We start from the raw sequence: 25,895 nt of genomic DNA, 5'->3' as shown, positions 1-25,895 counted from the left end.
CAGGCAAATGAAATTTAGAGAGATCGCATATCCTAGGGATCTCGAAAATTTCCCATTTTCTGGTAGAATATCACAAAATACTTAACAGAGATTACAAGCTCAATAAACACTTCCAAATCGATAAATCTTCAAAAAGTAAAAAAAAATATTTTGGTCGGTTGAGAGAAACTTCAGTTTGGGAACGTGACTGTTGATGTCTGCTGACGATGTCGGCGGTTTGCGGAGGAACGAGAAATTTTATGCAAATGCATGTGGTTTCATTTGAAATTCACGTCGGGTTTTTCCCTACTGCAACGGAGGATTTGACAACAAATGTAGAAGGCAAATGTAAGAAGTGGAAGGAAAATAAACCACTGATCGCTCGCAAAACTGAAACGCCATTGACAGGTCTGAACATAGATTTGACGTTATTGCCTGTGTTTCGAAAAGTAGGAAAGGGGAAGAATTAGATGGCGGTGAGTTCGAAAGTTATAGGGATTGACAACCTTAGCCGTCTTCTTCCGGTTACCGGAGCGAAATATTTCGATTTTGTTTTTGTTTTTAATAACTTTTCTAGGAATCTTTCCTTTCACCGTGGCACTAACAAATTGGAACTTTAAAATGTACGGAAGCAGAGCCCATTAGCGAAGCGTTCTTCTTCGATTTCTGGGGAAAAAAAAGTGATTTTTGTTCCGCATGTAAATTGGAAAGGGAAAGAAAACAGGAAGCTTTAGAATGACGTCAGCGACAACTATAGTAACCAAACACTACAACAAGGAGAATTTTTTTCTTGACTGCGCTGCATGTTGTTAAGCTTTCTCTGGAATCTCGAGGTGCCTTAAGCGCTATTTTACAAGAAATTCGTCAAATTTTTTCAGGTAAGTAACTAGCTTAATGTTAACATTCATCTGTCGTTTTTCGATCGTAACCCAATAAACATGACTGTCAGCTGTGGGCCCATTTAAGGGAAGCGAGTCTAGAGTTACATGTGCGAACTCACGTTTCTTTAATTTACTGTAAATTTTTTCTGATAGTCTATAAAAATAAAGCTTGTTGTTATGTTTTTCCCACGCATAGCTATATCTTGGGTCTCTGTTTACAACATTTGAAAGAGAAATCTCGCCCAAAACTGGGTTTTGGGAAGCATTGGACTATAGGTTGATGCGTCGGATCGCATGGTAAATTCTCCCTAAGGTGCAATGACATCACAGTGACATCATGTCCCTCCCAAAATGCAAATTCCCGGAGCACTTTTCTCACTCGAAGTTGTTCCACAAATAGATCGAATGGTATACACATTGTCAGAGCAGCTGTTGTGAAAAGGCGTATCTACTGGTGGGTAAAAATAGATCTTTGAATTTTTATTTCCGTCTACAGTGAAGTATAAACAGCCAAAGAAATAGCCTTACGATTTCGAAAGGTTATTTTATTCACCCTAACGTTTAAATGGTCGTTTAGTAGGCATCAAATTCTTGTTTTGACTTAGTGGAGAGCTGATGATTACGTTCCCTTTCGCTTGCAGTTTTAGGCAATCCTATGCAGAGCAGTAACCGTTGTTAGTTACACTGTCGTTTGTTCGAGGTTTCAGTCCCTGGTCTGCCACAATCTATCAATGAATTAGGTAAAATTAATGGTATCTTGTCACAATTCGATGCATGGAAATCTGCGACTTCGCTTACGCCATGTCTGAGCGGTAACCTGCGAATTTTCTGTCGTCTGGAGATTCATGGTTTTCCCTGATGTTTTGCTAAATCGATTTACTTGTAGCATCTTTCGTTTTCTTCGATCGAAGGTTGCTTGCAATTGTTGTTTCGTTTAACTGCAGAAGTAAGAAGGTTGATGTTATCTTGCAAGGACAACTGATTCGAACCGAGTGTCGATCGTGGTTTCAGGTCTCGACAGGCGAAGATATAAAAACCGAAACATTTTCTCGCCATCTTCGACTGTTGTCTTTGGTAGGTTCATGTTGCGACGAATCTCAAAAGTATATAAAGCGTGTCATAATGTTGGGGGAAAATTGGTTTCGTCCATTCCACATAAACGAATTTTCATGTGCGCGCGGCGATAACACAAGGGTATGGTTCGTTATTTAATTCACTAAGGTAGTTGTCTCGTGTGTATTTCGCGGGAACTGAGTCATCGTACACATATGTTTGAATGCATCTGTCGGGCGAACTTGGTTGCTTTCATCTTTGTTAAGTCAAGCCATATTATCTCCAATCTTGCCAGACTATTTCCAGTGTAAAATATTTTTGGAGAAGTGAAGTAAGATGGCGTAGACTGTGAAGTAAGATCGTTTTCTCTACACAAACAAAGTCCAGTTTCAACGCGAGCGGACCTCGAACGTTGGACATGGTTCAAGATTATACGAATTGAGCAACGTTTCCGGCCTTAGTTTTCGACTTCTGTGAAGAGAGGGACGTTGCTTTCGACGAGAACCTCACCGCTTTCGAACACAGTAGTCTGTTCCGTGGCTGTAGCGTGGAAGTTCCGTGAGGAATGCTTCCTGAGTGAGATCATTCGCGCTAAGATCCCCGGCGAAAATCACTGATTGTAAACGGCATGACATCATTTAACGCAATGAAAGATCGCTTCGAAAGCGGAGGAAGAAGTGTTCTTTCCCTGTAAGTTCATCTTGAAGTGCAATTTACAGACGAGAACGACGATCGAACTCTGCCATCATTACGAACCGCAAATTGTACGAGTAGGAATCTTGAGAAAAACGTTGTTGATAGGCAGTCTTTGTCGACAGTGGCGAGACTACTAGCTGGTACTTGTTAATCATTTAATGAACTCACTTTGTTGCTTCAATCTGTTCATTTTTACAGATCAACCGCGCTAGACGCCTCAAACGATCGGACTCACTGTAGTTCAACTCTGGCCAGGAGCCCCCCTTCAAAACTAGAAATTATCGACAGCCCGAAGAAAGCAAAGCACAAAATGGGGAGAAAGAAGATCCAGATTTCAAGAATCGGCGACGAGAGAAATCGTCAGGTAAGAAGCAAATGCGTTACTTATTCATCCAAAGCGCACTCTTTTTATTACTCTAGACACAAATAGCAGGTTTGTGGCTTTTTTAGTCCGCGCGGGCGGCTTAGGGATGCTAAATATTGCACTCAGAGGTCCAAAATAGAAAGAGCGGTTTGGGGTTAGAATTTCATTATGGGCCGATATTTTTAGGTTGTGTAGGTCAATTGGGTTAGTTTTAGGAAATGTCGTGTGGTGTTTTGTTATTTGAAGATTAATGGAATCAGAAGTCAAAGTTTTCACGGTAATGAAGAGATTGCTGGGATGTGCAATGATGTGCCAAGTCTACTGCAAATAGTTTACGACAAAATTCTGGGTACCTGCCAAGCGCAGATTTCGGCCAGTGGATTGAATAGAGATGGACTCTTTTTAACTCACAATCAGCCTGAACGATGCTAGACAATTTGAAAAGTGTTTGTTATGTCAGAGCAAAATCTTGGTCGAATTTCGATTGTTTTGTTGCTCGGAACTGTTGTCACCAACCAAGGTTTGATATGGATGAATCTTAATTAGGCGAACAGCGAAAGCTTTGGGTTCGCGTGTTGTGAGATATTTTTGGTTCTTTGTTTGCCTTTCTAATTTCTTGGAGATCATTTTAAACACACAATTAGCATTTATAAGAAACGTTTACCTCCATGCGTTTTTGTTGACAAAAGTTTTACATTTTATAGACGTTTTGATGAATCTATCGTGTGTAGTAGTGCATTAGTTGAAAAAACCGTTTTGGGCGCTTTTCAACGTTTCCTTGCTACATTGCTTATCCATTGATATGTGAAAAAAATTGCTGAGATAAATCTTGACATTTATCAACCGCAAAACATGGTGAAAATTCCACACCCATGTACATGTTCCATCTTTGACCTAAGGATATCTTTCTAGTGTTTGGCAAATGCATTTGATTTCTGGTGAACTTGTTTCATCCATATGCAATTTTCTCAGGACCTCTCATCTTTTTGACAGTAAATGTTTTGTTTATATGGCGAGAACGGAGATATATAAGCGTGATTTTCGTTGTCTTCATTTAAATGACTCGTTGTCTATGGATAGCTTTATCTTTCCTGAGGGCATTGTCTCGAAGGCTTTCTAGAAACATTCCATAAATAGTCATGTCTCAACACCTGGTGAGAATGGAGGGAAGAATATACGTTCCTTATAAATACAATCTATAGCAGTGTGACTAGTTTGCCCAAAGCATTGTTATGTAACCATCTCCTTTTTTTTCCGCTTGTAAAAAATTGAAGTTTCAGTGATTTCTTTGTCCTCATAAGTAAACAAGAAGGTCAGCAGTTCCATCTGCAATTGCTCTTAAGTGCAAAAGAAATTCGAATTTCCAAGCCCTTGAAGCAATTTGATAATGTGACATTGGTGCTCATCTTGATGGCTTGTGTATAGTTTTTGAGACAATAGTGACTCATTCAAATGCACTGTGTGTATCTGAAAGATAACTATGTTTGGAATCTGGAATTGGAAGAAATCTGCTTGTCATGGCTTGAGGAATGTACGAGATTGGTTTTCATGAAGGGGCCTCTTTCAATACCCTTTGAAAATATTTAGCATACTTTGTAAAAGCCAGTTCCAATCAGTTAATAATTGAAGGAAACGACAAAAAAGGAAAAAAAATATTTGCAGCTGGCACAGGGGAAACAGTGAGTACCTATAATCCGTTTGGAAAAAAAAATAATATGAACTATAATTTTTGTTGATTAAGTCTAGTGGCAAACGAAAATGTTGTTTGTTTACAAGTAATTTTTTTACAATTACACTTATGAAAAAGGTGATTGAATGCAAGTGAATTTGCAGAAGCCTTTTTGTTAAAAAAAACCTACAAATTAATTTCTTTTTAGAATTATATGCATGCATAAAATGTATCTTTTTGCCGAAAACTTGTATTGTACAGCACTATCAAATTGTTTGAAACATACAATTGGATGGAAAATGATATAATCAGAAAGACATTTTACCATGCCAAGGAGCAATACTTCACCAAAAGCCTGATTAACTTGGATGCTAAAGAAAAGTCAACTTGTGAATTCCACGTGACATGTTAGTCCTTGCTGTCAGATGTGTATCTGCGGTAGATTACAGAAACAGTGGTTTGCAATTATTGTGAAGAGTAGAAATAAATTGCTTCATCATGTTTTGTATGAAATCTCTTCTTTTGTTTTGGTTCCCTTTTATTTATAACATTTTTCAATATTATGGCTTCCCTTGCTTATGATAGAACTTCCTGTCTCTGTAAACGGTTCTTAAAATATCCTCAAGTTTTACCTGGAAATTGCTAATTATTCTCTAATGTGAATTTATTCTCTGTCAATTTGGTATTGACTGTAGAAAGGAACCTACATGTAGTTAGGAACATTAGGTAAAATTAAAAATAAGGGTTCAAGTGATACTAGCATGTCAAGGGAAAAATATTCTAACTCTTTGTCTTTCCCATCTGGCCAGGTTACTTTCACAAAACGCAAATTTGGTTTGATGAAGAAGGCTTATGAACTGAGCATTTTGTGTGACTGTGAGATTGCTCTTATCATATTCAACTCTGGAAACAAACTGTTCCAGTATGCTAGCACAGACATGGACAAGATCCTCCTAAAATACACAGAATACAATGAACCACACGAGAGCAGAACAAACACAGATATTGTTGAGGTAAAGTAATAGATATTGAGCTTGAATTTTTGTTCTTCATGTCGAGCAAACTTCCCTTGGCAAGTCAATACAACAAAAGGACATCAGCTGTAATTAAGAGGAATTAATGGAAAAATTCTACCAGGAGTGAAACTTTTCATTATCATTTTATCAGCATGGAGTAGCTTATTGCATTCATGGTTGTTTCTGATAGCACGAGTCAAAAGACAGAAATTTCCTTATATGATTGTTCAATGTTACCATTGTTTTTTTCCTATTCCCTTAAAAGACAATTTCAAAGAAGGAGAACAAGGCTTTGCCATCCCCTGACGACACAGATAAGGTAGGTCATTGTCTTATGCATTGAATTTGCTTGCATATTGATTACAGTAATGCACAGTTTACTTCCTCTCTTGTTGCCTTGCTAATGGAAGATCATCATTATCTTAACACTTATTGTGCAAACAATTTGTAATTGAAAACAAAATATTTGACCATTTCAGCTGCATTTGGCTCCCACGAAGAAACATCTCTTTATATTTTTAAAACATTTTTTATTAAAAATCAAATATTTTCTAATTTCTTAGTTTTTTGCCTCGAGGATGAGTTTTTTGGTACTTCGTTTGGAAAGCTAAAGGAAACTTGTTAATTACATAATGTTTATTTTATTAAACGGAATGGACAGATGGATGAAATTAAGTTGTCAATTTCTGTATTTTGGTGTGAGCTTAGATCCTTTGTTCCTTTTTTGTTTTACAGCAATTTGTGTTGACTCCAAGAACAGAAGAAAAGTACAACAAAATTAATCAAGAGTTTGATCAGATGATGAAAAAGAATCTTCTACAGCCAGTAAGTTTACTTGCAACTTTATTTTTTGTGTGTGTGTTTGTAGGTGTATTTATAAAAATTTTGGAACAGAAAATTAGGACTGACAATAATTTATGATATGTAAATGATAAATGAATTGCCTGTACCTGTAAAGGTAAGGTTAGGTAATGAGACTTGTCCATGAAATGAAGCTTTCAATTTTGAAGGTGATCAAGTGACTTGAAAAAAGTTGAATGGTGATAGCACTAATAGTATTTTTACCCAGTTGGTCATGTTTTACAATGTAGAGGTGGTTTTTATATTGATTAACTGGGAGTGCTGAATTGGCAAATGTCTTGCTGAAGGTTTTGCAGTTGGTCTGTTTGTTATGACCAAGTTCCAATTATTTTCCTGTCTAGCCTGATCTTATTCAGTCAGTAAGCATTGTATAACATGACTGGCACTCTTTCCCTTCCATCCTGTCATCTTTCTAATTTCTTCTTGTAAGGCCACATGCTAGGCCACAGCTTTTTCTTCTTGGCTATGCAGCTTTTTCTACTTTGCTATGCAACTTTTTCTACTTGGCTATGCAACTTTTTCTACTTGGCTATGCAACTTTTTCTACTTGGCTATGCAGCTTTTTCTACTTGGCTATGCAGCTTTTTCTACTTGGCTATGCAACTTTTTCTACTTGGCTATGCAGCTTTTTCTACTCCTGTACTTGCTACGTGTATCATGGTGATTTAAATGTGTCGGTTTTTTTCATAAGAGTGGGCAGGTTATTTGATGATTATATGTTTATTATTGTTAACTAATGATCAAATGCTCTGATTTTTCAGCATCAATCTGATGATGGTTATCATCAGTTGCCTGTTTCCATCCCAGTGTCTTCCAACAATGGCTCAGAAGATAGTTATGGCAGCAGACCTGGTAGTGCTGATGCACCTGGAATGAGCTCTGGTCTTCCAGTCAGTTCTAGTGGTCGAATCAATCCTGAACACATGAATGGAAACTACCCACGAGGGAATGCTACTGCTATATCAGGTACTTAAACTATATGAAGTGCATCTTTTGTGAATTGTTCATAAAGAATAGCAATATACTGTACATGTAAACCAAACTTTTTGAAAAGTCACTTGTTGAATACTTAAAATCATAAAATGGTTACTAGAAGTAAAATTTCAACCTCCAAAAAATTTTTAAAAAATACAGCCTTTGTAATCACATGTAATATTTAAAGAAAATGTTTATTTGCTCTAACTGTAGACTTCTAATACTAAGCACAGATAAGAACTTAAAGACAGCTTGCTAAAGGATTGCAAACAGTTTGCAAACTTGGCAACCTTTGCTACAAAGTTAGTTTCCAATATTTTTTCTTACTTGCTGCAGCAACCAGAACGGTCACAACCTGCAGTGCTGAAGAACACAACTGAAATGTTACCTCCTTTAGGCCTCTTCTTTATGGTTTTATCTCAATTTTGGCGATATATGAACTGTAACCAGAGCCAATTGACCAGGATTAGTTGGGCCTAAAAATTTCACAACACACATTTTATAAACAACAAATGGATGGGAACTTTCTTACTTCTAGAATAAAATTTTTAAAGGCCCATTTTCATCCGAGATCCTTTGCAGTCATTTGTTTTTGTTCTGGAATCGCGCTATTGTTAAATGGCGAACTCTGATAGTCATTCACAAACACTATTAAAAAGAAAAACAAAGATTTGGTGAAGAACACAGTAAACAAATTTGCAGCTAAATATATAAATTGTGTCTGTGTATAAAACTTGTACAAAGCTTACTTGATGTTCAAGGAAATTGTTCGGCTTCAACACTAAATAAAATATAAACAAATAACCAATATTGACCAAAACTGATTTACTTTACGCGTTTCAATTATAGAATAATGACTTGTACAAATGAGATCGCTTACATACACATCTCAGGATCTCAAGTAAAAATCAGTCAAATAATTATTCACACCTCACAAAAATTTCCCCGGAGTCTCTAGTTCCACCGTAGGAACAATGCGATAACATTTTTGCAAAAGCACTGTCTGCAGTGTTACCGAAACCCATTGCTGTTTTCCTTGCCCTCCATAAATCATACACAGACTCTTGAAGTCGAATAACCTTTGCCGAGACAGGCAGACCCGGCCTTCCTCTAGACCGCTTCCTCGGCGGCATCAACTTTTCAAATGACGTTTTTCACCGTCATACATGTAAGAATTAAAAATTATTTACTGATATGGATACTACTATAGTTTGTTCTTTGCACATGATTCAAGATGGAACTTTGAAAGCCCTAATTAGTAAGATGGAAGAAGATATCAAAGCGATTCCGCAACTTTGAGGAAAATAGCGTATTTTTCATATATGAAAAATGATCTGGGTGCACAAGGCATCTTGGTTGAAAATGGGCCTTTAAGTGGAAAACTGAACATTTCATTAGGAGATCAAAGATACTGGAAGGATGTTGTCAGATACATGGATAAGCATTTGTGAAATTATGTTCAGTGATTGGAGAACAGAGCAGAAAGAGCTTGAGCTAACTTGCATTGTTTGATAGACATGAATTGTTGGCAGTACTAGTTGAATAAGGAGTGTTCATAAATGGACCAAGCAGTTTTTTTCCTTTAATATCAGTTGCAAGCAATAATGGTTAGAATTGGTAGCTTCAAATGAAAGTTTATTGTTAACATCGAGACTTTCTAGCTACAAGCAATATTTTTGGTTTTTTTTTTTCCATATTAAGTGTGGTTTCAGAAAGGATTTATTAGTCTTAATATGTTGGTAACAAGCACTTCAGATGGCTTCATTATTATCCTCAAGTCAGTTTGTCAATTTTAGTATCTTGTGCAGGTAGGCTTGGATTAATTATTAAGAATTTTATCATTTCTAAAGCCAAGAGTCTAGGTTAACTTAGAAAATTGTCATGTCCTCCATTATGTCTCATAAACTGAATCCATAAAGACAGAAAAATGTTTTTCCATATTCAAAAAAATATATATATTGATGCAGACAGACAGCAGTTGTTTATTTTGCTTGTCATAAACATCATATCTTTCAATTGAAATTTAAATGAATATTAAGCAAAATGATTGAACTAATGAGAGTGTTCTTACATTTCAGACCAATTGTATCCATCAAACTCCCAAAGCTGATAAAAGGAAACATGAACCCAGTGCTGTTGCCCCCATCAAATTTATCTTTTTGAAAAATTTTATCATAGAATGTACAGATCTATCACAAAATCTACTGTAATGTAGAGAATTCTTTAATCTTTTTTTCTTTCATGAAGACTTGTAACGATGTACAGTTAAAAGGAACCAATTTTTGTCTGTCAGATTTTGGTGCAAAAAGAAAAATAGCAAGAGTCTTGTGCAAGAGTCTCAGATAACAGGCGCTTCATTTGTTTTATCACAGTGATATTTGATTTAACAAATAGTAAACACCACAGCGTACACTATTGAGTTATGGATGCACGCAGGAGGTTGCTAAGCACGAAAGAAGCGCAAGAGTCGCTCGAGGCGATAGCCAAGAGCGACTCTAGCTTCTTGAGTGCTTAGCAAACCTCCCAAGTGCATTCATAACTCAATGGTGTATGCTGTGGTGTTTACCATTTGTTTTATAACATAACATTGATACATTGTAGCTAAAGAGTTCCCTTTTATTTAACAAATCTTACGTGACCAGAAAAAACAAGCGCGTGCGGAAAAATAGTCTTTGCACTTGCTCACGTCAGCAGCGTACACCCATGGGCAAATGGGGGACGCTAAATTGACCAATCAAAGCGCGTGCTTTACTTTGGTTATGTTATAAATTTTATTATCACTGTAGGTTTTCACTCTTTGTTTTCAAATAGTGACAACACTCTGAAACATGTTTTTAAATGAACCCCAGGGAAGATTTTCAAATCATTTATTTTCTACTTTGAAAATATAAGCTGACAATTTTGTGTAATTTACTTCCAATTTTTTCAATTAAGGAACTACAAAAGAGTGATATTCGGAACCAGAAATAAGACCATGCTTTTAATCTGAATTTTTCAAGTATTATAAACAGTTTCATTGTGACCAATATTAGACAAAACCTGTTTGGTCATTATGGTGATAGTATAGTTTCACGCTTGAGTTGACTTTATTTTTAATATTTATGGAATCAGTTATTGAGAATATTAAAAAAATTTAAAAAACTTAAAAAGTAATCTTACATTATAAACTTTTATTGTTGATGGGCAAATTTTTGTTTCCTCCTTACAATTTACATTGCTGACCAATACTTAAACATAAATGAGTGATTTAGGCCTCAATAAATAAAAACAAAGCAAGCTTAAATAAACAAGTAAAAAAAGTTTAAAAAAGAATACAAGAGTTTGTAGGAATTTCTAAAGAGAAAAGTGTAATGGACATATTAGTCAATATAGCTGGCAAAGTTCCAATGCATGGTGTCACTCCTCTGGTAAAATTTAATTTGCCAAATGATAATTAAAATATTGTTTTTATTTTGTAGCATTAATTCATCCAGAAATAGATACATCATACTCTTCATTTTAATTTCTTTCATGAGGTCACAAGTTTTTGATAATTATGTTTAAGAACTTCAAAAAACTCACTGTTGAATGTATTTGTTCTAAAATATCTCATAATTATATAATTGTCTGATTTTAAAACACTATGTGTAGATAACAAAAAATCATAAAATTTATGTGATGAGTTAAAAATAAGTGATGCTTAAAATGGTCTTATTATGGGTTGTTTGCTTTTGAAATTAAATAACAAATTTATCATCACTGTATTTTCTGTAATGATTAAACTTCAATTAAATGACATTGTCCCTTATTATTCATATTAGACATTTACTAATATGATACTAACTTAGGAGCAGTCCCATTTCTCTTTGTTTTCTTTTCTTTTTTGTTTTTTTTTCATCAGAACACATTATTTTATCTTTCACTTTAATTTGTCCATAAAGATAAGATTGAAAAGAGGTAAAAATTAGGGGAAAACTCTGTAATTGAAATATTCCCTTTTCTCGAACCTTTTTGTCGCAAAATCTTGAAATCAACGGAGTCAGCTGTAGCATATTTTACTTTGTAAGAAAACGAAAGTAGTAGGGTTGTTTAAACTTTTTGTTGGTCATTGACAACTCAGTGTCTACAAAGACAAAAGGTTGTTTTTCTATAACAGGATAAAGAAAAATACAAAAAAACTTTAAAAAATTTGTTTTGAGAAGCATAGAAGCCCTCTTGAGTTGTTTGTAGGAATTTGTCAATTTCAATTGAAACTTCCGTACTTGTTCCAAAATTATAACAATGATAGTAAACTGAAATGTAAACTCTGCTTAATGGAATGTAATTTGATTTGTTTTCTTCAGGAAACACACAGAACATGTCTGATTTGGTGGCTGCAGCAGAGTACAACAGGAGAAGTGTAACTCCTGGATCAGTTCAGGGTAACGACGGCTCATTTGTAACACCTCCCTCTGGGGTGACTGGTGGGCGAAATTCTGTATCGCCACATCCACAAGCTGTGACTCCTCCACCAAACACCAACAGGCCTGCCTTAAAGATAAACATCCCCAACAGAAGCTCAGCTGCAGGACAGATGGTAAGAGAAGTGACCCAAAAAATCAGTGGTGCTGCTGTTTGTGCTGAGTCTCCCGTCCCATGAGACCTTGCAAATTTACAATTGGATTCTTTGCCAACTGAGCCATAGAGTGCTCATTGGTGAGCCAGGCTTTCTTTCTGCCTCATATGTGATAATCTTCCTGCAAACTGCTTGAATCTGCACTGTTGAAAGCATTGTGTGTGGGGATCCAAGCCTTGATAGATAGATAGACAGACAGACAGACAGACAGACAGACAGACAGATAGATAGATAGATAGATAGAAACTTTATTAACGTGTCAAAGAACCCTCTAGTTTGGGAGATATCCCATCCTAATGTGGGGACACAATTAAAGAGAAGTGTTACGTACATCACCAGCCTTGGATATTTAGAATAACAACCTTCAGATGTATTGATGTGCTAGGCTTAAACTTTATGGTGCTACCATTCTATGTTTGTGAGAAGTTAGGTTCTGTAGTTTTGCTGATTGGTTTTGTCAATATACAGATTTATTATACCTTTAGATAATCAGTTTGGAAAATTTGAATTGAGTTGATCTTCTAAGTCATTGCAGTGGAGTCTTGTATATATTTTAATGTGTATTAATCTTTTGTGTTTTCTGTATCAACAGCATAACCGACATGGCATTGGCGCTTCAGCCCAGGATCAACCTTTATCCACTCCAGTGATATCATTGAACAACTTACCCATGCCAACACCAAGTGATAATCACTCCCTTTCTACTCCCATCTTTTCCATGGCCACACCCAACATATCTGGGGCACCACAGTCATTTTCTTCGGCTCTCCCCTCTGGATTCCCTGCTGAATTCTCGATGGATAACAACACTGAATCCCTGGCACACAAACTGGTGCAGTACCAAGGTGCTGCTGCTGCCTTGCCTCTGATTCAACAGCAAGCACTACTGCAACAGCAGCTGCAGCTAAATAACATGATACAAGCAGGGTGAGGGATTGTGTTCAATTCTTATTTGATACAAATGGTCTTTCACGTAATATGAGTATGCCTATTCTTCTTACTGTTCTCTGTACATTTCCAAATGTGCCAACGAGGAGAATTGTGTTCATATCCTCAACCGAAAGATACAGGGTGATGTAGGTGTAAGCATGATTTGAAAGCATAGTCCAAAACAACAGGATCACGTGGAAACACGTTCATATTGCAAAGTAGGAACGCTGAAACTTGAAAACATCGTAGGAATTTGCTGGCATGGAAATATTAATCTTCATTTAAAAGCAATGCACATGAAAAAGGGTGACAAGGGTAACAGAAGGTAAAACTAGTGACACATGGAAGATTACAACAATAAATGGAAAGAAAGAAGGAAAACAGGGTAATATTGAAAAATAGTTACACGACAGCGTTTGAACCAGCCACTGATTGCAACCCTTGTCAAATTCAGGGTAATCAGTTGTGAAGTTGAGTTTTTGAACTTTAATGACCAATACTAAATGTAGACTTCTTTTGTTAGGAATTTACTGGGCAATCGCCTTACTGTTCCTGGTCAAGGCATGTCCGCGGTGAGCATCAAGGCTGAGCCCGCGGATAGAGACACAGCGTCACCAAACTCGCGCTCGTCAATATCCCCCAGTTCACCCTACCAGGTACAGAGGAGGATAGCAGCCATCAGAGATGACCGTGACATGGATAAAGACCCTGGTTCCAAGCGCCCACGCTTAGACCCAACTGTTTCTGCTGCTGCGAACGGCTGGGGGCGTTAAAAAAGCAGGATGAAAATTTTATATACAGGAAATAGATGATTTAGGTTTATTCGTGTTTTCGTTTTTTGGCAAAAAAGAAGTAATCTTAATAATGTGATGCAGGCATCATGTCTTCACCAAGGCTGTTATCAATATTATATTTTGTAGGAAGCTTTTTTTCTTGCTTCCTGTTTACTATTTTATAATCGGTTTAGTAAAATAGGCAGGACCTGACCCCTTGAGAGCATAAAAATTGTAATTATATCCTGAGGGGGAAAAACTTAAGACGCATGTGAAGATATTAGCCATTGCAGAATAGTGTATTCTCCCTGTCTGTCATTTCAGGAGGCACCATCCTCATTTTTGAAAGTGCAACCTCAGCTGTCAAGAAGATAAGCTGAGTTGCCTGTGTACCCTAGACTTAAAACTTTCTCAGTTCGCTTTGAATACTGAACCAGTCACAAAGTAAGTGAAAAAAGAAAAATCAGGTTCATCGTCAAATAAGCTACGAAGTTTATGTGAGATGTAGTTGTGCGAAGGCGTAAAAATCTGACATCAAAATTGGTATTTATTGCAAGTTCACCCTACAACTGATTAATTGATAACATTTGAATATTTTGCTGTACTATATGTTATTCATTTGGCTGTTTCGTTTCTGATAATTATCGAATGGTATCATAGTAATTTTATTTGTCGAAACTATAGGAGGGTAACACGTAGACCTTTTTTTGTCTGGTGAAAGTGACTTTCAATAGCAGCCTTGGATTATATGTACATTTTTGTTATTTGGTATTTTTTTTTTTTCTTGTAAATATTACTCAAAAACATATATTCAATAGAGAATTAATTAACTCCTACTCTCTCCCCCCCCTCTTAAACCCCTGAGAAAAATTTAATAATCAATAGATACATGCAACCAGAACAGCGTGGCTGTACACAGCACGAAAAAGTTAATGTAACGTTAATTTTGACTACGGTGTAGTTTTGTATTTTCATTTAAACAAGTCTTTTGCCAAAGGCAGTTTTATAATTTAGATACTGAATTCGCTTTGCAGGGCCAAGGGCGCTTTTGAAACTGATTTTGTTTTAGACAGTTTCCGGTTTATTAGCTGGAAATCTTAATATCGTAGTTTATTTTCACATTTAATAGTATATGTGAGACATAACTTGGGATTTTTTAAGGATAGAGTATAGCACCTCGTATATTAGCGGTTGATATATTCTTAAGTGTGCAATTATGTAAAGTTATATCGGAGAAATGAAACTCTGCAAGGGTGATGTTAATTGGTGGTGAATAATTGCTTAATTTTTTAATTCCTAACACGAGAAAATTTGACTGGATGTGTCTTGCATCTTAAAATGTTAAGGGCTCACTCAAGAACTCGTTTGGAACGTCTGACTTGGCAAGGGTATTTTGGGATGTTTACTTAAGCGCCTGTTAATCTACATTTTGTTCCTTTTTTTGTTTTATACTATGTTGTGGACGATGGATGTCAACACTGAGATTTTTTTACTGCTTTCAAACAAGAGATTTAAACATGGAAAGGTTTCCTTCAAGCGGTGAATTCGGTTTTCCTTTTTTAGTCGAATGCTAAGATATAATGCCATCGGATAGGTGTAGCTACTAGCTCAAGACGTAGCATTTGCCCGTATTCCTTGTAGATTCCGAAAAGGAAGAAAAACAGATTTTCCTCAAAAACTGCTTATGTAAAATCGCGAAAACTTAGGTCTGAAACAGAGCACCCAAGCGTCAGATTTGCTCGCCCGATTAGGCCATTTCTGTATTACGTTTGGCCCCTTTTCTAAACAAGACTTGGTGCTCAACCACTCGCATGAAAAATGGGTTTAATCTGCAAATGCGAATGAAAACTTGAAGTCACATGAGAGGTTGAGCACCAGGACTCGCTTTGAAAAAGAGGCCAAAGTTGACTCGGAAATGGCTATCTGCGCAGCATGCACACTGGATTTGCTGCGTAACGTCTCAGTCAGTTACAAAATCAATGTATTCCGAATTGTAACTAGAATGAGAACTAGGTCAAGGCGGTTAGATAACCAATTAAAAGTAAGATATATAACGCGGAAACGTGGTTGTGTTTTTTGACAGAACAGAATACTCAAATCGATAGATTTCTCTTGTACTCTATAACAATAAACATTTGTAATCGAAATTTTGTTTTCCTAAAGTTTATCGTTTTAGTTCTGCATACATTTACGTTCCAGAAATAAATTATCATTTGAGTGACACGCGCACGTTTATTGTTTTTAAGCAACAAAGTTGGGGCGGGGTGGGGAAAAAGAACAGATGGTTGAGGGGCACTACGTCGTAAGGAACGAACTTACGCTTCGCCTTTCTAATACGAGGCACTTTCCCCAATCAGAGTACAGCAGCAGTGTGGTGAATTTGTCGTTCCCAGAGCTGTTTATAGGAATAAGGGGGGGAGGGAAGGAAGGGTGGTCAGTCTCTTGAACCATTCACCGTGAATTGGGTTTGACTTTAATTATACGAGACTCATTTCTGTTGTACAAACAATGTATCAGGCTAAAAAATGTTTAGTACGACTACGGCACGGGGACGTGCAAAGAGTTAATCTGACCAATCTTCGTCATCATCATCGTCATAGTCGTCGTCTTCATCATCATCATCATCTTCGTCTGTGGAAAGTACGAAACAATACAGAGATATATACAAGGAAATCCATGGAATTAACTTATTAATCGAAGAATAATCAAACAATACTTTGGACTCAATTACCAGCCGACTTTCAAGGTCTTCTCAGGAGGATCGAAGACCGTATCCGAGGAAACAGAGGAAATCGAGCTGAACAAGACACTCGTAGATGGCCAGGGCCATCTGCGAGTGATTATGCACACGAGACTACCTCGGTAGCCGTTCGTAGCGTGGGTTTTGGGGACTCAGGTTGGTAATAGGATTACTCGCTGGAAGGCTGGTCAGTTATCGCCTAATCAACAACATTTCTTCATATTTCCCCGAAAGTGTACCGGCACACACTTATTGACTTCGAGGAGAGACTGTAAGAGGAATTGTTGACACAACATAATGCCCCCTACCGCGGCTGGAACCCAGACCTTTCTATCGGTCAATCAGCGCGCAAACAATCAGGTCACCATTTCTCACACACAATATATGATACTGATTGAAAGGATGTTGTGACATCGCCGCTGATTAGTACGATACAAAAGAAATATTAGTCAGACCGAAAAGGAAAGAGGCCAGGTCACGTTACCTGAAGAATGCATCACTTTGTGCCTTTCATCTAATGCACGAGCTAAGTTTCCCAACATTCCAGTAAATTCTTCTTTGGGTTTTGGCGGAGGGGCAGCTGATCTATCAACCTGAAAGCGCCAGTAGATGAATACACAAATAAACTTGGTGACAAACAAGAACTGCAAAGTAAACAATGAATATCGTAGTAGATGGTTGAATGAATTTACAAACCCAAGAAGGAACGAGTAAAAGAACGAGCCAAGGTAAGAGTGAGCAAAGGAGCGGAGGAACGTAAAAGGAACTAAGAAGAAACGAAGAAGGAACGAAGAAGGAACGAAGAAGGAACGAAGGGACGAAGAAGGAACAAAGAGGGTACAAAGAAGGAACGAAGGGATGAAGGAGGAACAAAGGGCGCACGAAGAAGGAACAAAGAGGGAACGAGGGGACTTGATCGAACGAACGAAAAAATGCGCAAGAAAGACGAAAGACAGACAAATTAATGAAATTTCCGAGCTTAGTTTAAACCCAGAAAAGCAATAGGTGACTTTCCCACGGAGCTATGGTCAACGAAAATGCACAGGTCGTACATGTGCAGTATTACATAGTAGTTCAAAATTTTAATTGTAGTATTAATACCGCAACGCTGTCTAATTTGTTGGTTAAAGGAATTAAACCTTACCTATATTAAAGAGTACGGAAATAAACACTCTACCGACCCTTTTAAGCTGTGGTCCCGCAAGTATACTGTCTAAAAACGACGCTGGCTCATCGCCTCCCGCTCCGATTGAGCTCACAAAGTTTTCCATAGTATTAGAGATTTGGAATTCCATCAAAGGAGGAACAAGGGGCGCGGGTGGTGGCAGTGGCGGTGGCGGTGGTGGCGGTGGAGGTGGTGGTGGAGCAATTGATCCGACATCTGACCCAGGTGGGAAGGATGATGCTTCTACCTGTGTCAAGGTAGGAGTCGCAGCTGTGACCCCCGGTGGGCCCATTGGGGACGAACCAGATGGGGCAGGTGGAGGGGGTGGAGCTATAGAGGCAGGCGGAGATGTTGGAGCACCCGGGGCTTTGGTGGGTGGTGGAGCTGATTGTGGCGAAGGAGTAGGCTCTGTAAAATGACAACGCACGAACATCATACCGTTAAACTTTCATCCTATCATCGGCTAAATTGTACTCACATCATCTACCGGGATGCAATCTCAAAAGGGCTGGGCTCCTGATTAAAATCAGTTGTAAATACTAACTGCAAAAGTCTGTCGACAGTCTGTCTGTTATTCCACTTTATTTCGGCAACATCTACTCACTGAAACGCTTGCAACTCCTCTGCTTATGGCTCAAGATTTCAATTACCAATTTATCTTTTCAGATAGCTTTAAAATACACTCCGAGGAGAGAGCACAGCCTTTGAATAACTTAACCATGCTACACTCCTGTTATCTTGTCGTCCAACATTGAATTACTGCTGAGGCTTGTACACTGTTACCTTCTACCATCCCCACCATATAGAGTAGCATTACAGTTTGCTTTAATTGCAACTTTACCTTGCGACGGACTTGCAGCCTGGCTTTGGGCGGAAACTGGATCCGGGTTTTTTTTAGCATCCTTAGCTTTTGACTTTCCCTCAGACTCTTTTGTATTTTTCTTGAAAAGGCCTCCAAAGAAACCTGTTATAACAAATCTACTTTAGAAGAAAGGTGAGTTTGGAAAGACTGGCCCCTCGGTGGTCTCGTACCCAGCCCCTCTACGGCCAAGCGGTTGTGAGGTCCCTACATTTCAGTTACGGTTAAACGATAGCATTTGGGTACGAAATTAGTCCATATGGAGAGGGGGGAGGGGGATGGGGGGTGTTTTTTCTGATTGTTACATTGTTTATTTTGGAGAAAAACAGTGATTTACGCGTGGATCCATAGCAGACACAGGGAAAACTTTTCTTTAGTTAAAATACGCGCTCGTGTGGTTGATGCTAAAGCCATCCCTGTAATTAAACGTGTTGCCTGAATTGGTTTAAAATGTCTTTCATCTTTTATGCCATGACTCGGTTTGGTGGTGCAGTTTCATCTAAATGTGCACCTTTCTTTTCTTTCTTTTCTTTCTTTGATTTCTTGTCCAAATCTGGATCGGTTGTAGTAATATTCTGCTGTGCGACTGATTCTGTTGCAGTGGCATTGGCTGCGACTTCTGTGACGCAAAAACAATAATTTAATCAGAGGAAGTAGAAGTTTGATCGAGGAGGCCAGATTTGATAGAGCTTGTTAAAAATCTCAAACCCCCATTTTGCCATCACTAACCACTTTTTGAAACATCTTCTCGCTCTCGTGCCTGGTCAGTTTTTGGCATAGCCTCGTATATAGGTTCTTCTACTTGCTTCTGTATCGGCTTCGTTGATGCAGCTCTTTCAGGTCTTTGATTAACAGAATCTACCAAAAAAATTGAAATATGTAAGGACCCCAAGGCTAATTTTATTGCACAGAAGCCTTGTACGAGTCTTGGTGTTTTAATGACTTCAAGTAATCTGGTAAATTCACACGTAAGAGAGCAAACTAAGTGTGGACCTTTGTCGCCAAAGATCGGTTTACTTTGTCATTGTCGTTATAAACTATTTCAAATGGATGGTAAAGTTTATAATATAATCACGTCTGAAGTTTAACTTTACCGTAGGTGGGAGTCTGGGGCGGTGGTCTTCTTTGTAGATTGTTTTCTACAGGTCTTTTCGTCTGAGGCGCAGTGGAACAAACCGGCTGAGTGGGAGGCTGGGGAGAGGCGGGTCTAGCTGGTCCCATTCCTCTTGGCATTCCTCGTCGCATTTGCATGGGTGCCTGAGGAGACTGTGGTCGCATAGGCATTGGTGACCTAGGGCGAGCTGCAATTGAAGAGAAAAATGTTTCCCTTAAGTATTCTTTGAAAGAGAGTTCTACTCAAAGCAATAATACCTAGAGATGCGACCGGGACCTCTCTGGAAATGTTGTTCTCGGAGCCTGGTAATTCCACAATGGCTAACTCTACAAAAGTTAATTTTTTCAGTCGACTCGATCACTAACATATTTGATAAACGTCACTAGGGTAATAAATGGAGTGAGGGGCATCAATATGAAAGAAATATGTGTCTTACGGGCCATCATCTGGGGTCCTTGTGGTCTCATCATAAGTCTTGGCTGAGCAAACGAGCCGTGACCTTGAAGAGTCTGGTATCGAACCATTTGGACGCCTCGGCCCATCGGTCCTCCAACCATTGACTGCATCTGTTGCAATTGATGCAGTTTCTGCATTTGTTGCATCTGTTGCATTTGCTGCATTTGCTGCATCTGTTGCATTTGTTGGAACTGCATTTGTTGTTGAGCCATAAGTTTTCTTTGGCGAGCCTCTGAGAAGGGAGAAATTCAGGTAACCGAAAAACAATACAATGTGATCGCACGAATAAGACCATGTACTTTCAAGCTCATGCTTAGTCAAATGTTGACTTCCACGAGCGACCAAAGGGTCAACTCTCTCGAGCATTTTCACTTTCTGTCAAGCGGACAGATAATGAGAAAGAGAATACTGATCAACCTTGCAGGAGATATTGCTCTCGATTTAACGGAAAAAATACTAGGCGTTGCTGATGAATAATTACATGGTCTTATTCAAGCTAATTTACTATCAAAACTTGAGGGTGTAGGATCAATCAGAACGATGGAATTTCTGGAAAACAGTGACGTTGACAATTAATAAAACAAGAAAGATATCGATGTCGTTATTTTGCCCTCCCCAGACCCCCCTCGGCACCACCTTTTTAGGATTTGCAGTTATATCAAACATTGCTATCATGCAATAAGGAAACGAATTTAGGAGAAAACTCTTTTTTCGACGATTTGAAAAGAGATCTAACCCTGTCTTTTTCGTTTGAAATCTTTGATCCTTTCCTTGATCGCTGCCTTAAAAGCAGCTGCCTCTAACTCATCACAGAAATTCAATCCTGCTCGACAATCCTACCGAAAAAAAATAAACCACTTGAGACTGAAATAAAAAATTACATATCTAATAATTTTGATGATACTTATCTGTTCAGTGTTTTTGAGTGTAATCTGAACGAGTAGAGTGGCATAAAAAAAAACCACCTAATCTCGTTGCGCAGTAGCTAATAACAAATTCCACAAATTCCACTAACAACAAATTCCACAAGCTATATATTATGAACTTGAAATTTTGTTAGACAAATGTTAAAAAGAACTGGGGAGTTTCGAAAAATATGAAAACACTGTTTGAAAATACTTCAGGCCAACTTTTTTTCCGTGATTTCAGATGTATCAAAAAATATTTAAGCCAACTACCAGACGGAATGGCAGATTTGAGATTTTCGGATTTTATATCAATAGGAATTTCAGTTCTATAGTTTAACTGCAGAAGGAGAAATGTAGAAGGCATTGAGACCCTATAGGCGGGGGTCTGGGTCTTCCGTCTCTTATTATGTGTAATTTTTGGCCTAAATATCCCATATCCCGTTAAGTGTAATTCCTGTTATTTGTATTCCTATAGTTACATTTAGATATCCCAGAATCCTTATTTTAAATATCCCGTATCCCGTTAATTTTTTTCCTAAAGGATCCCGTATCCCGTTGATTTTTTTCGTAAAGTATTCCGTACCCCTATAATTTTCCACCCGGATATTGCATTTCCCAATAACCCCTAAAAGGGCCTCAGCATTAAACAAATTCACACCACCCACATGCGCGTTGAAGGTATAGAACATCGTAGTGGCGGCTCTGTATTTGAACTGTTTATACAATTCTTGTTCCCATGGAATCTCTTGGCTCTGTGACAATAAGGAAAAAAAACCTAAATGTAAGAAGGGAAGTTGGAACGGCGTGTATTCTTTGAATGCCTGTTTTAACAACAAACAACTTAACGGCCACAACATGTTAGATTTTGTGTTACTTTTACTAGTTGCCTAAAAGCCTTTGATAGGGGATGATTGTGGGGGGGGGGGGGGGGGGGAGGTTGAACGAGTACTTGTAACAGCTCTCTCCACCTCAATTTCCCCATCACTTCAATCATTTCGTTTCCAGTTTGTTCCTGGTACAATTTTAAAGAAATCGAAATAGTTTTCGAAATTTTTCTTGGGATAACATGTGTCAATGGAAAGCACTCACCATAAGGTTCAGAACTCTGATGAAATACGACTTTAAGTTGCCATCTTTCACAAGGCATGCTACTCCTGTCACGATATGAGTCCATCGTGTTCGATCTTTTGGAAGTGCGAGGTACAACTGGACAACGCCTGTTGCTAATGACTGAAAAGTAAATGAATGAATGAGTGAATAGTTAAGTATGCATAATATAAAATAACGGACCAACGAGCGAATATTTAAAATAAATGAATGAATTGATGAATAAATGGGCGAATTAAACATTTTCAAAACGCGAACGGCCTTAGAGTGTGCGCACTTTGTTATCGCGTGTTTCAAGTTATCTTTGAGAACAAAGGAGCACTTTTCAATTGAGGGTCGTGAAACCAAAACCAGTGAGAGACCACAATGGCCTATTAGACCGCAGAGTAGTATTAAAAGGAGCTAACTCTTACGTCTTGTTGTTCGGGAAAACTTAAATGATCAAGTCAGGAGGGTAGTACGAGTTTTCTAACTAATCTCAATAAAGGTTGAAGCAAATCTATCCCACATTCTGGCTCACTTTAGATACTGAACGGGAACTTGCTCCAATGACCTCTGTTGGTACGAGTAAATGGAAAAGTACCTTCTTGTGTTACTTATAAAAAATCCCTTTCATTAAGAATATCCTTTTTCCGTGGAAACTGTGCGTATATGTCTACTGATCTAGATATTGAAACATACACCGATATCTTTAAACAATTTTCGCTGCGAAATCTGCGGGGCTGCAAAAGCTCACACAAACGACCTTAAAAATGCTTCGATCTTATTCACTCACATATTTCTTCTGCCCTAACATATCTCGAATCAGGTCGTTTTCTTCGTCGGTGAGTAAAACAGACGGAGCGTGTTTCTTCTTAGTGGACATTTGAAGCTATAGCTCTTGAACGACAAGGCAATATTTTACAGCAAGCTTCGTTGCAACGTATAAAGAAAAGTACGTTTGCTGACGTCAGTATAATTTCATTTACCTACCTTTAGCGCGCGCGAATGGTCTTCTTTTAAGATACATTCGCACATTTCTGGCAACGTGGTCTTGCTAAATTCCCTTTGCAAGAAAGGTAGGCTTTTAGTTTTTCTGACACTTAACTATATCAGAAAAACTGGCGTTTTAATCTTAAGCCAAAACTGCGACGAGATGCATGCCTCTAGTTTGCCAAGAATATAGAGATGATTCATTTTGAAAGAGTAGTTTCCACAGAGAACATAAATACGGAAAGCAAAGAACATGCACCAATTCTTTTTCCGATTTCTCTTTGTGGCTGGTTTTCTTTTATCTATAATATCTCATTTTGCCTTCGCCACAGCAAACATTTATTTCATTTTATAGCTTTGTGATTTAAAATATCAGTGAAATATGTTTTCAGTCTCCGCCTCTTAAATTACACTTTGTTAACCCATCCTGTTTCTAAAAAAGAATCACTGAAAACTTGTGCAATTTTGTAAAGACTTAATACTGAACTCACCAAGGGAAAGTGTTGGCCATAATTAACACTTTACATAAATTGCTTTGAAATGATTTCCCGTAAGGGAAACACCTTTTTTCGCCAGTATCGCATTTAAGATCATAACGAGAAACCTGAACAGAGGACCGGTTATTGCAGAATGTTCAGATAATAAAATCATCTAACAGGCGAAATTAAATTCCAGGCTGTCTTTCATTTTGAAGGGTCATTCTCATTTCTATTGCTTGTTCAGTCGATGAGTTTTTTTGTTGTCGAAATCTTAACTAAAATAACCATTTGAAGCTGTGTCACTTATCTGCCTTCATAGTGTCTTGCCTTGTCACGATTCAGGGAAACATCAATCTACCCTGATCTTGTTCACAAATTGACTTCAGTTCAGTGCTATGAACAAGCGAAAACCAGACCGTAAAATCTAACATCCCGCCGTTAATCTCGCGTATTTTACGAAAACCCTCACCGAGGACACCTGAAATTAACAGATATCTCAACGCAAACTATTATCCTGGAGCGAAATGTTTAACGATACAATTCAATTCCATTCGTGATAAACGCCACTGTCAACTTTCCATTCTGCGTTTTAGCCATTTTTGGCAATCTGTTGATTCTCGTGTCATTTGCACGTACTCCTTCATTAGTGACGCCTTCAAATGTGTTACTGATCAGCCTCGCGCTGACCGACCTCTGTGTTGGTTTAATTGTACAACCTGTGTACATCGCATGGAAAATTTACCAACACTTTCATCAAGACCCAACACGCGTTGGAATTCATGGGAAAGCAAGCAGATTTACGTCCAGCTTGTTATGTGGTGCTTCATACATTACTGTGTCGTCTTTGAGTGTAGACCAATTCCTGGCTCTAAATCTTCACTTAAGGTACCATGGGATTGTCACCGTACGAAGAGTTTGCTTCTTTTTCGCTTTCCTATGGTTTCCTTGTTCAGTAGCTTCTTCCCTTTCGTCGGCATTTGCCTTCTCCTGAATGCGGTCCTGTATTCAAAATTTTATCGTGTAGTGCGGCATCATCAACTTTAAGTTTGGAATTAGGTAACGGTGTTTCAATCCACTGCGCAAATGAGAATATCAACTGGACTCAAGAACTCTTTTATCGACATTTTCTACCTGTACATAATCAGTTTGCTTTGTTATCTCCCATATATGACCACTGCATGCGTGTCTATTCTTCATTTTCAACAACATGGTGACATGGACACATGCACCTGTAGCTGTATCGATTACTCTTGCTTTTGAAGTCTCCTGGACGATAACATTTATCAACTCTTCATTCAACCCGTTACTATTTTGGTGACGGTTAAAAAATATTCGAGCTGCAGTTCAAAGAAGTCTAAAGGATCTTTTATGTTAATTTAGTCAGCTATTCAAGAAGTCTTATACATCATGATCACAGTTCGCTGGTCCTGCTGTGACGGTTTCGCTGGGACTAAAGCGATACGATTGTCCATAGCCCAAAATAAAACGTGCGCACGTCAGTATACGAAAGGACGTGCGAATTTGAGTTCTCTTTCTTTCTCGTTCCCTTAATTTGGGCTAAGTCCTATCCCAGAGTCTTTGATACCCTTATTTAGTTGAAAAAGTAAAGACTCTTAGATCCGTGGTATAACTCGCATATAGTGATTTATTTTGTCAATCTTCCAGTACTTACCGAGGGCTCCGGAAACGAAATTACTTCGCATTCATTTTCTTCCAGTTCGAAGTTCGAAGTTAACCATAAGAGGGAATGAAAATGTTCACATCTACCAGATCTCGTATCGTGAGTATTTGGGATGTGAATTGAATAAAGTCGAAGTGATCAGTTTTCTCCTCCCAATTTCTGTTGCAGTTCTCTTGCCTTTTTGTAGATACGACGCTTACAGCATTTTTTAATACTGTCAGCCATGCGGTGATCGGTCTTCCATGTACGGACTCAATAACACACAATACAAAACTGACCCTGAAAGACTGAGCAGTTTATGTTGCTCTCGCAATATCTCGATGCTTTGCGTCAGTGAAGGTTTGGCAATGTTGAATCTAAAAAACAATTCAACTGTCTTTGATTCTATTGTTTGTACACTGTGAAGTCAAAACACTTTACATGACCCGACCATAACAAATTTCTACACAGAAAAGGGCTAACAAACATGCCACCCGACTCACACACATCTTAAATTTCAAAAGAAAATCACAACAAAGCATTTTATAAGTCAGCTACACTTCTCTGTAGTCCATGTATACAGAGTTACCAACCGCACGCTCGGATCGCGCATTATATATTAGTCAATTTGAAATAACATACAA

At 38.1% G+C, this 25,895-nt stretch overlaps 2 protein-coding genes across 8 annotated transcripts in view; one reads left to right on the top strand and one right to left on the bottom strand.

Moving 5' to 3' along the window:
• Positions 1 to 15,111, top strand: part of LOC111344490 (myocyte-specific enhancer factor 2A) — a 29,594-nt gene extending 14,483 nt beyond the window's left edge. For 2 of the 7 annotated variants that reach the window (XM_088758922.1, XM_088758920.1), the window contains exons 2-9: positions 2,808 to 2,973; positions 5,452 to 5,655; positions 5,924 to 5,977; positions 6,394 to 6,483; positions 7,281 to 7,485; positions 11,817 to 12,049; positions 12,681 to 13,015; positions 13,542 to 15,111. In XM_088758922.1, coding sequence (XP_088615048.1) covers positions 2,920 to 2,973; positions 5,452 to 5,655; positions 5,924 to 5,977; positions 6,394 to 6,483; positions 7,281 to 7,485; positions 11,817 to 12,049; positions 12,681 to 13,015; positions 13,542 to 13,791 — 1,425 coding nt within the window. In that variant the 5' untranslated portion in view covers positions 2,808 to 2,919 and the 3' untranslated portion in view covers positions 13,792 to 15,111. Of the gene's footprint in view, positions 1 to 717; positions 858 to 1,260; positions 1,315 to 1,495; positions 1,601 to 1,635; positions 1,935 to 2,563; positions 2,678 to 2,807; positions 2,974 to 5,451; positions 5,656 to 5,923; positions 5,978 to 6,393; positions 6,484 to 7,280; positions 7,486 to 11,816; positions 12,050 to 12,680; positions 13,016 to 13,541 lie in introns of those variants that run through there. The other 5 variants (XM_088758919.1, XM_022921988.2, XM_022953370.2 and 2 more) reach the window with 5 other exon arrangements.
• A 1,130-nt stretch (positions 15,112 to 16,241) lies between these two features.
• LOC111345318 (uncharacterized) lies at positions 16,242 to 25,770 on the bottom strand. The gene is made up of 12 exons (XM_022952634.2): positions 22,916 to 25,770; positions 22,123 to 22,263; positions 21,699 to 21,785; positions 20,862 to 20,961; positions 20,106 to 20,357; positions 19,650 to 19,856; positions 19,285 to 19,413; positions 19,067 to 19,174; positions 18,538 to 18,660; positions 17,713 to 18,104; positions 17,016 to 17,124; positions 16,242 to 16,422 (listed from the first exon to the last, which is right to left on the bottom strand). The coding sequence occupies exons 1-12, from the start codon at positions 23,003 to 23,005 to the stop codon at positions 16,355 to 16,357; spliced, it is 1,806 nt and encodes a 601-aa protein (XP_022808369.1). The 5' UTR covers positions 23,006 to 25,770; the 3' UTR covers positions 16,242 to 16,354.
• Positions 25,771 to 25,895: the final 125 nt, after the last annotated feature.

This window comes from Stylophora pistillata, chromosome 4, assembly GCF_964205215.1.
Source record: "Stylophora pistillata chromosome 4, jaStyPist1.2, whole genome shotgun sequence".
Classification (NCBI taxonomy): Eukaryota; Metazoa; Cnidaria; class Anthozoa; order Scleractinia; family Pocilloporidae; genus Stylophora; species Stylophora pistillata.
The sequence above is the reverse complement of the archived record's forward strand: the minus strand, read 5'-3'. Positions and strand labels throughout refer to the sequence as shown.